Below are 10884 nucleotides of genomic sequence, written 5' to 3'. Positions count from 1 at the left end.
ACAGACTGTACACTTTAACTGAACATGGCAAAATAGTCACTCTTTTGAACTTTACATCATTATCTGATGTCAAACAATGAAGCAAATCCCAACAATATATACGAAAAACAGCTTTGCATTTTACAAAAAATTGTTTCCCATACTGATTAATCCAGGCAGCTAACTCATTGGTTTATGCAACTTTATTGAAGAAAAATAAATCAATTACTAGCAGAGCTATTAGTTGATCACTCATCTATTGACAACTTGCATCATTTACTCAGTGCTATATTAAACAGTGTATTGGAAGATAGATTAACTAATAGCTCCAAGCCTCCTAACAATTTAATTGAAAATTACAAAATGTTTTGAGAGCCTATTTTGGAATACAAAGGGTGTTCTGAGTCCCAATTTCCATTCTCTGTAGAACAAGAACAGATCATTCCTTTATTTTTTTTTCTCATTTTTTTATCAGTACTGGGGATCGAACTCACGACCGCCTGCTTGCAAGGCAAGTGCTTATGCCGCTGAGCTAAAGCCCCAGCCCCAGATCATTCCTTTATTGACATGCATAAAATACATCACATTTTCTGTTCTGCTGATGCTATAATTCAATACCAATTCTCCAGCCACATCAGTTATGAGCATAAAGTATATCACGTAATCTCAAATCTCTAACAATGGAAGGTTTAACAAGAATGGATGCTGCTAGAATAATGTTGCTTCCTTGCCGAGACAACCGAGCATCCATCCCCCCACCTCAGATGGCTTCTTCAGCAGTTAGAGCTGTGAGGAATGGTTTAGTCTCATAACCAAGTTAGAGTGAAGACATTGGCCACATAATACACATGCTCCATTGTTTAAAAAAATTCTGAATCTTGGGCAACTGTTCTCTTGTAACTACTTTACAGTTTCTGAAAGCAGTTATTGTCCAAAGCTTGAAGAACTTAAGTCTTCTCAGATGAGAATGTGAATGAATGGAGGGAGGTAAACACAAAATAAAATTTAAAAAGATGAGGTCTGATAGGGGAGCAGCCGGATAAGAAAATCAAAACAGGAGCAGTAATTTAAAGTTTATTCCAGCTATAACGCAGGTTATTCTGATTTTAAGGTAGCATCACATGGCATACTTCTGAGTCCATTCTCGAGATATTCTGTTGTACTTGTCTCTGTCTGTTTTATAGATCCGTGCAATCTTTGGCACTAAGGGGTCATCTGGGTTTGGATCACCTAGCAGTGAACAAATGGATAAAAGAACTTTAGAAATAGTTAAAGCAGGAGACCACTGTGATCTTAGAATATCGAGACAAATGCTGCCATTACTGTTAATATTTGGATGATAAATTCTTGTTGTAAATGCAACCTTAGGTGGTTTGAAGGGGTAGTCTGTAGGAAAATGAATTGTCAAAAAGAATACACCGCCTTGATATGGGCTGTCATTAGGTCCCATAATTGTGGCTTGCCAATGAAACATATCATCCCCAACTGGGCCTGCAAAACATTGTGCTGGAGGGTCACGGGCCAAATCACTAAGTTCCTTATTAATCCGCTTCAGCGCCATGGTCCGTGCTGTCCCGGCCCTCGGTGTCCGCGTGTTCTCGGTCCCGCCGCGTCTTGGATGGTCCTCGGCTCTCAGCGGCTCAGACACCGCCTTGGTACGGAGGAGGCGGGTCTCGCAAGAAATGCGCAGTAGCCTGCCCGGAGCTGACTTAGCCTCTTTCTTCAACATCCTCAAGGTGGATTTAGCTTTCACCTCATGAAGTACAGTTAGGTCAGAGGCTAAAACTGCCAAAGCAATCTATGTCTTTCTGATGCTCTACTCCCTAGAGTTAACCTTTCTTCATCAATGTTTTTAATTATTTTTCCAATATAGTGTATGCCCAGTGGGGTTCTTTAGCAGTCTCAGGGCCCTTTACAATGACTGCATATGCCATGTATTCCACATAATGCCATTACTGCCTTTTGTGATACTGTGGCAGGGACCAATGACCCATGGACAGATGTGTGCTATTCAATGTCTTGGATGTGAAGTTTATAATATTATTGTTGCTTTTCTTGAGTCCAACAACTGGATACAGCAAGTCTCACCCTCTTGGCAAGCCATATATGCAAACTTCCCCGGTGTACTTGATTGTCATTATCCTCCAGACAAATTAGTTCAATTTTCTTCTGTCACATCTTCTGTTTTCCCTTCTAAAATAAGCTCAACCTATAGCCAGAGGTGTGTCTGTTTTTAGAGATGGTTCCTTTTCGGGCAAATAAGGTTATTTTATAGCTTCCTCTTCCTGAATACAAGCTACAGGTTTTTAACTACACAAAAGACAGAATCTCAAGCTTTTATATTGGCCTTACAAGATCATACATCCACTCCAAATAATCTTTTTGCATATAGTGCTTATCTTTGTGGTGTAATGCACCACACTGAAACTGCCACCATTCACACTAACCAAGCAGATAGTTTCTATTTGTTTTGCACTCTTCAGTTTACTATTCAGCCTCATCATATCATCTGTTTTTTTGGTCATTTACATTGTCATTCTCAATTACCAGGTCCATTCACTGAGGGAAATGCTGCATAGACAGATTGCTAGCTGCTGTCACTGCCACTCCCTCAAATGCCATTCAACAAGTTTCTGTTTCACAGGTCACCTTTCACCAGAGTGCCTCTGTCTTGTGCAAACAGCTTTCTTTAATGCAACAAATTATCAAACAATGTGCCTCAGATATAACACATTTTCCATCACTCTCTTTGGTGGGTAGCCCCTGAGAATTATATGCCAATTATATCTGGCAAATGAATATCACTCATGTTCTTGAGTTTGGTTCTCTATGCTGGGTCCACATCTCAGGGAACACCTCGTCAGGATTTATTTCTGGTTTTGTCTACAATGGTGGAACAGCTAAACTTGTCACTGCTCATTGCTTGGCTGCCTTTAGTACCCTCCTCTGCCTGCAGCTGCTTAAATCATAATGGTCAGCCCATAGAAGTGTTGTTTTCCAAATGTTTTGTAGCACTTTTCATATTTCCCTGACAACAGAAATTCCTTATAAACCTCAAGGTCAAGGAATTGTTGAATGTACTTGTTTTACACTCAAAATTTGATTACAAATACAAAAGGCAAAATTTTTTCCCTACAAAATTTACACCTCATAATAGACTTCACCAGGAAGTATATACTGTTAACTTTTTAGATCCCTTTAAGATGAAACTACAGCAGCAGAAGTACATTTTCTTCAGGTAAAAGAAAAGAGCATAGAAAGGATCCTTAGGAAAGACCTTCATGCTGCACAATGGAAGATACCAATCCACTACTCCCTGGGAGTAAAGAGTGTGCTTGTGTTTTTCCAAAAAACACTGAACAGTCAACCAGGGTGCCATGCTGTCTAGTTGTATCGTGAACACAGATCTGGAGAAGGAATTGATCCCACTGCTCAAATAGCTGATGACAGTAATGCCTCAGGAACCATGCCACAACTGGCAAACAAGGATGGGACTGGGCCTGACCTAGGGCTAATTAAGGGAATTGACTGAGGATACCCAGGAGATGGTCACCGAAAATAGGAATCAAGGTCTCAGTAAGGCAATAAAGTATATAGAGATAACTGAACTGAGAACAATGTGAAAGAAAGAGACACAAGACTACTGATTATTCTTAAGACAAAGTAAAATACAAAAATATATATTAACTGTTGGTAAGTGCTTTTGTAAGAGATCGCTGCTTTCTGACTTGAAATAAAATCTCAATAGTTTACATTTCACTTATAAATTCCTAAAATTGTAAAAGTGGTCTTGTAATTTAATTCAGTTAAAATCTACTTGAGTACACTCTGATTTTGTAAGATGTTTTGATTGTCAGTCTGCCTGTGTATCTGTTTGACTGATTGTCAATTTGAAAAGTTGCATGTTGGTTTGTCTGCTTGTCATATCCATAAACAGCTGTTTTTATGTGAGCTCAAGAATTTTTTTTATTTAATCTTTTCCTTTTACATTTTTGGATTATCTATTCATAAGTTAACCTGGGTTATAGATCTAAAAGTATGCTGCACCAACTGGTCAGATAATATCAAAATGGGTTTCCTCAGAGGTCATCAGAAATTTGCTAAGATAACTAAGGGGACCTTTTGGGTTTGAAGACTTATTGGTTATGTTCCCTTGGGTGAATAAAGGAAAAACTCATGGGAAAAAATCCCAGCCTTTGTTCATTAATAGGAAGCTCCGATGGTTTTCATAGCTTTATGGAAGATACTCCCATAAATGTTATAAAAATACATTATTGTGATATGTTTACATTGGTCATCACTAAGAGGATTAAGTCTTTAAGACAATAAGATTTTTTGATTTAAAGATGCTTTGACACTAAGGTGTTCGTATGTCAGTGATTACTGGTCATTGTTGATTCTGTAGTGTATTGAATGTACTCATACTTTCAGATGTACAGGTCTTCCAAAGTGCGGAATAAGGACAGTTTCTAGTGATAAACTTTTCTTTCAGATTTAGAAGTCTGTCTTTAACAAAGGAATTATGTAATGTACATCACCTTAAAGGTGGATCAATTAGGTAAAATCTTATGTATTAGGAAAAGATAATTGAAAAGGGGGGAGTAATATGTCAGAATAAAAATTAAACTATGTTCCAAAATATCAGAATGATTCTCATGCTGCAATTTTTAAATATATGATTTCATTTCAAAGATAAAAAAAATAAAACAAAGTTTCAAAACACAACAATCAGGGAACAACAATCTTACATTCACTGCACATTCCCATCCCCAAATCGGTCACCCAGAGCACAAGACATCCACATTCAGTTTTCCAAACTGTACCAGTGCAAACTCTTCTCTTCAACAATCTCAGAGAAATCAGTAGTGTAATTATACTCTCCTGGAGTGAGTCCCATGTCAGGGAGAAGATGCTGCTGTCCACCACTTTCTTCACTGTTGTCTGTTGTGGGTTGTTTAAATGTCCCCCTAAAGCCTCAAGTGATCATGGGGGTGGGCCTTTGAGGGTGGTTTAGTCTAGCATTTGTGATTGGTTTATGGCTGGGATTGGTAGTATGAGTGCTGCACCTGCCCAGGGCAGGGAGCCAGCATACAATATAAAGGAGGGAAGGAAGCATGTGTTTCCCTTTTGCACTTTTAGGTCTTGTCGTTAGCAGCTGCCATGATGGTCGCCCTCAGTCATTCCACCCTGTTTTACAGCCAGCTGAGCATGGACTGAGACTGACCAAAACGGTAAGCCAAATAAATCTTTCCTTCCTTCATTTTGGGCATCAACTTGTTGTCTTGGCAATGAGAGAATAGTAACCAAGACTGTGTTTCTCTCTTCACCTTCTCTATGGACTTCCATTCACACTTCAGAATCTTCCTGGGTCCAGACCCACTTCCCTCCTTCTTGTCTTCCTCATGATGCTATAATCCAGTGGCTGAATGGCAACTCTCAGAGGTGCTGTGTTCTCTCTTGGTCTCTTCTATGTATGGCTTTTCATTTCTACTTTTCTGTGTAAAATATGTAACTGTTATATATTAATACTCTTTAAAAATTCAAATATTAGAATATTCAGGGTTGTTAAAGCATAATGGTTCTATATTATGTTCTAAGGTGCTTGATATTCAGATAAGATAGTAATATTAAGATTGTTTCATCCATTATAATATAATGTCATTAGTCTTCTCTTCTGGATGCTCAAAAGCTCAGATTTAGAGACAAAAAAAAAATTAAAAAGATAGATGGGGTAGAGGACAGTCAATATTTTGGCTCTAGCCCTCCAAGGCTGGAAAGTACCCAAGACATGAAAGAACCTCTATTGCAACATCCCATTACTTGGTGAGTGTCTGGTCTTCTAACCAAGGAGATAGTGGGCCCAGAGATGGAGGTGATCAGTGACATAGATTTTGCCTAAGGAGAGTCACCAGGTGAGGAAATCTAAGATTTCACAGAAATCAGCTTGGTCAAGGATTGGCTCTGCTCCATCCAGATGATTGACACTGACAGAAATACTAAAAAGTGCTGTATGTGCAGCAGGGTAAGTCCTGAGGAGACTTGCCTGACCCTGATAGCAAGAAATTGATTTTGATTAGTACACATCTCACTTTATTTTGGCCTTAAACATTCAGTAGAGAAGTATCACAATAAGGAAAGAATTTGTCTGCAGAGTCCTCCAAACACAGCTCCTCCAAATTCAATTGAATCAGCTACAGAAACAGGAAAAGAGGGAGATGTTGGAAACTCTTGGTTTCTATGAGGAGACAGGTCCCCAAAACAAGATGTGGCAGATGGAAAGAAAACAAGAGAGAGACGAAATTACAGAATCAGGGCAACAGCAGCCTCTAGGACTGAAGCCCCTTTGCATTTTTCTCTGGCTTTTTCTTTGAATCTTTCCTTCACAATGAACACAAGGGGACATCAAAGCTCAGAATCAGCGATAACTTAATTGTGTATGTCTCCCAGGGGTCATCTCTGGCTCTCATGTTTACCATGCTTTTGGACACATTATAGCAAACATCTCCTGTTGTCCCAATAGCATTCCCCTGAGACTAAAGGGCCTACGTTCATTTCCTTAAACACAACACATATGTAAAGCTTCCTCCAAAACAAGCAATCATCTGCATATGGCCTAGTATGGCACAAAGACCCTGGGGTGACCAAAGGTTAAACTAGGATAAGTTAATCCACGATACACAGGAAGCCACTGAGCTAATGATCATTCATATGTGCAGAGCCCAAAGCACAGCGTGCCCAGGGAGTGCCTCCATGGACCTGAGCATCTAAAGAGTGCCCACAGGGCATAGAGCACCAGCAGCAAACAGGCAGTCCAGCTCCCAGAGGCCTGGGGCCTGAGAGGTGAGCTAGTTAACCAAGGGGGCTTCCTAAGATGAAAGTTTAAATCAGTGAGTGGTGGGGAAGGTGAGCGTCCAGCCGAGCGGAGGCCGGCCCTGCTGCCCCCTATCCCGCCCAGCACCCATACCGCCATTGCTGGGGACTGGAAGGTGCACATCCAGCTGAGCGGAGGCCGGCCCTGCTGCCACCTCTCTCGCCCGGGGCCCATACTACCACCACTGGGAAGTGGAAGGTGCGCATCCAGCTGAGCAGAGGCTGGCCCTGCTGCCACCTCTGCTGCCACCTCTCCTTCCCGTGGACCATACTACCACCTCTGGGGACTGGAAGGTGCACATCCAGCTGAGCGGAGGCGACTCCGGTCTGGCCTGAAACTGTGCAAATTGAGGAAGCTTTAGGTCTACCTGAGAGGAGGCTGGCAAGCCTCTTTTAATCCAGGGGCTCCGCTGCCCAAGGAGGGAGCTACTACAAGAGGGGTCTCAAGAGCCCAGGACATAAGAGTCAATTTACAACGCGACCAGGGGAAACTCTGGAACAACACTTGAAACACAGTAATATAGGAAAATGACAAAACGAAAGACCAAAACGCAATCTCAGACATCCAACCCATCCCAAGAAAGCCTAGGAGCCATGTACATAGAAGAAAATACATGCCATATACCTGAAATACCTGAAACAATAGTAACAGAAATAAAGAAGCAGCTCCAGGAAGCTTTGAAGGAATTCAAACTAGAAATAATCTATCAGGTAAAAGAAGAAATAATAAAAGAAATGAAGGAGATGCTGAACATATCTAAAGAAGACACAGCTAAAAAATTGGAGGAACTAAACAAAAGGATAGAATCTCTGGATGAACAATATAAGAAACAAACAGAATATATAAAACAGATGCAAAGAGATATACAGGAAATCAAAAGCAACATTGAAAGTTGTAAAAACCGCCTGAATGAATGAGAAGATAGAATTTCGGACCTCGAAGACAAGATTGCAGCCAGTGAACAGGAAAGGAAAGATCTTTTAACAATAACAAGAAATCAAGAAATAACAATTCAACACCTGCAAGATGATGCAAAGAAAAACAACATCAGGTTGATAGAGATAAATGAAAAAGAAGGAGACAATACAAAGGATGTCAGGAGGATATTTAGAGAAGTAATTGCTGAAAACTTCCCAAACATGAAATTGGAAACTGATATCAGGATCAATGAGGCATATAGAACTCCAAATAGCCATAACCAAAATAAAACTACACCCAGACATATAATAATCACCATTCCAGATATCGAACAAAAGAATAGAATATTAAAAGCTGTCAGAGAGAAAAGACAGATCACCTATAAAGGAAAACCTATCAGAATCACAGCAGACTTCTCAACACAAACAATAAAGGCAAGAAGAGCATGGAGTGAAGTATTTCAGACTCTAAAGGACAATGATTTCCAACCTAGACTGATGTACCCTGCAAAACTGTCCTTCAAAATTGATGGAGAAATAAGATACTTCCATGACAAAGAACAGCTGAAGAAATTCATGATCACTAAGCCAATCCTGCAAAGAATACTGAAAGACAGTCTAGATACACTTAAGAAAAAACCACTTAACAAAGCAGACAATTAAATAGAACAGAAAGATAAAGATGCAACAGCAGATATATAACATGTCACTAATAAACCAATATATAACACTTATAACCATTAACGTAAATGGTCTCAATGCACTAATTAAAAGAAATAGACTGGCAGAATGGATCGAGAAACAAAATCCAACCATATGCTGTCTACAAGAAACCCATCTAACCCAAAAGGATACTCACAGACTGAAAGTCAAAGGATGGAAAACAATACTTCATGCAACAGGAACCCCCCCAAAAAAGCGGGGGTAGCTATTCTGTTTGCAGACAATGTGAACTTCAAACCAATAATGATCAGAAGAGACAAAGCAGGTCACTACATACTGGTTACAGGAAAACTTGAAGAGGAAGAGATAACTATCTTAAATATATATGCACCAAATTCCAAAGCACCCAGTTATATAAAACAAGTATTAACAGAAATGAAAAACCAAATTAGCAGTAATACAATTATAACAGGAGATTTTAACACACCATTGACACCAATGGACAGATCAACAGGACAGAAAATCAGCAAAGAGATGAAAGAACTGAATCATACCTGTGAACAAATGGAATTGATAGACATATACAGAGTATTCCTCCCAACAACAACAGAATACACATTTTTCTCAGCAGTACATGGGTCATTCTCTAAAATAGACCATACATTAACTCATAGAACATATTTAAAGAAATGCAAAAGAGTTGAAATCATCCCCTGCATGTTATCAGATCATAACGCTATGAAATTAGTAATTAATGATAAAAGATACTGCAAAAATCCCATAAACACATGGAAACTGAATAACACACTCTTGAGTAATCAGTGGGTCACAGAGGAAATTAAAGAAGAAATTAAACAATATCTACAAACAAATGAAAACACAAATACAACTTACCGGAATCTGTGGGATGCAATGAAAGCTGTCCTCAGAGGGAAATTTATTGCACTGAGTTCCCACATCAGGAAAACAGAATGAATACAAATAAATAACTTGATGCTACACCTCAAACAGCTAGAAAAAGAAGAGCAAGTCAAGCCCAAAGCCAAAAGAAGACAGAAAATTATAAAAATCAGAGCAGAAATCAATGCAATAGAGACCAAGAAAACAATACAAAGAATCAATGAATCAAAGAATTGGTTCTTTGAAAGAATAAATAAAATTGATAAGCCCCTAGCCAACCTTATTAAAAAAAGGAAAGAAAAAGCTCAAATTCATGCAATAAGGAATGAAAAAGGTGAAATCACTACAGACCCAATAGAAATACAGAAGATCATCAACACCTATATCAAGAACCTTCACTCTCAAAGGTTTGATAACACAGAAGACATTGACAGATTTCTAGAAGCATATAAAGTACCAAAGCTAGGTCAAGAAGTTGTAAAATTGCTGAATAACCCAATTTCTATTAATGAAATCGAAAATGTAATTAAGTCATTCCCTACAAAGAATAGCCCAGGCCCAGATGGATTCACTGCAGAATTCTACAAGAAATACAAAGAGGACCTAATGCCCACACTCCTCAAACTCTTCAATGAAATTGAAAGGGAAGCAATCCTTCCTAAGTCATTCCTGGAAGCAAATATTACTCTAGTACCAAAACCTGAGAAAGACCCAACTGAAAAAGAGAACTACAGACCAATCTCCCTAATGAACACAGATGCAAAGATCCCCAATAAAATATTGGCAAATAGGATGCAGCAAGTCATCAAGAAGGTTATACACCATGACCAAGTGGGATTCATTCCAGGTATGCAGGGATGGTTCAATATACGTAAATCAAGAAATGTAATCCACCATATCAATAGAGTCAAAGTAAGAATCACATGATCATTTCTATAGATGCAGAAAAAGCTCTTGATAAGGTACAACATTCATGATGAGAACCTTACAGAAAATTGGAATAGATGGTCTTTACCTCTACATAATAAAGGCCATCTATGACAAACCAACAGCCTGTATCATACTAAATGGCCACAAATTGAAGGCCTTTACTTTAAAATCAGGCAGAAGACAAGGATGTCCCCTGTCACCGCTCCTATTTAATATAGTACTGGAAATACTAGCCAGACCAATTAGACATGAAAGAAAATAACAGATGTAAAGATAGGAAAAGAAGAAGTTAAATTATCACTATTTGCAGATGATATGATACTCTACATGGAAGACCCCCAAAACTCCATTGAAATACTTCTAGATATAATAAATAAATTCATCAATGTGGCTGGATACAAAATCAATAGTCAAAAATCAATAGCATTCTTATATACTAACAACAAAATCACAGAGAGAGAAATAAGAGAAGCCACACCCTTCACACTAGCAACCAAGAAAATGAAATATTTAGGAATTACTCTCATGAAAGAAGTGAAAGACCTATACAGGGAAAATTATAATACATTGAAAAATGAAATTGAAGATGATCTCAGGAAATGGAAAACATCCCTTGCTCATGGA

The 10884-nt window shown here is 38.9% G+C and overlaps 1 protein-coding gene across 1 annotated transcript; it reads right to left on the bottom strand.

The window, feature by feature from the left end:
• Positions 1 to 1037: 1037 nt before the first annotated feature.
• On the bottom strand, positions 1038 to 1669 carry LOC100735815 (ubiquitin-conjugating enzyme E2 D3-like). Its single transcript, XM_063253298.1, has one exon. It carries the CDS (start codon positions 1538 to 1540, stop codon positions 1097 to 1099), a length of 444 nt encoding a protein of 147 aa, XP_063109368.1. The 5' UTR covers positions 1541 to 1669; the 3' UTR covers positions 1038 to 1096.
• Between the last annotated feature and the right edge of the window lie 9215 nt (positions 1670 to 10884).

This window comes from Cavia porcellus, unplaced genomic scaffold (genome assembly GCF_034190915.1).
Source record: "Cavia porcellus strain 051 isolate PalLab524CR breed Dunkin Hartley unplaced genomic scaffold, mCavPor4.1 scaffold_7, whole genome shotgun sequence".
NCBI classification, from domain to species: Eukaryota; Metazoa; Chordata; class Mammalia; order Rodentia; family Caviidae; genus Cavia; species Cavia porcellus.
Note: the sequence above shows the minus strand (reverse complement) of the source record. Positions and strands in the feature narration are given on the sequence as shown.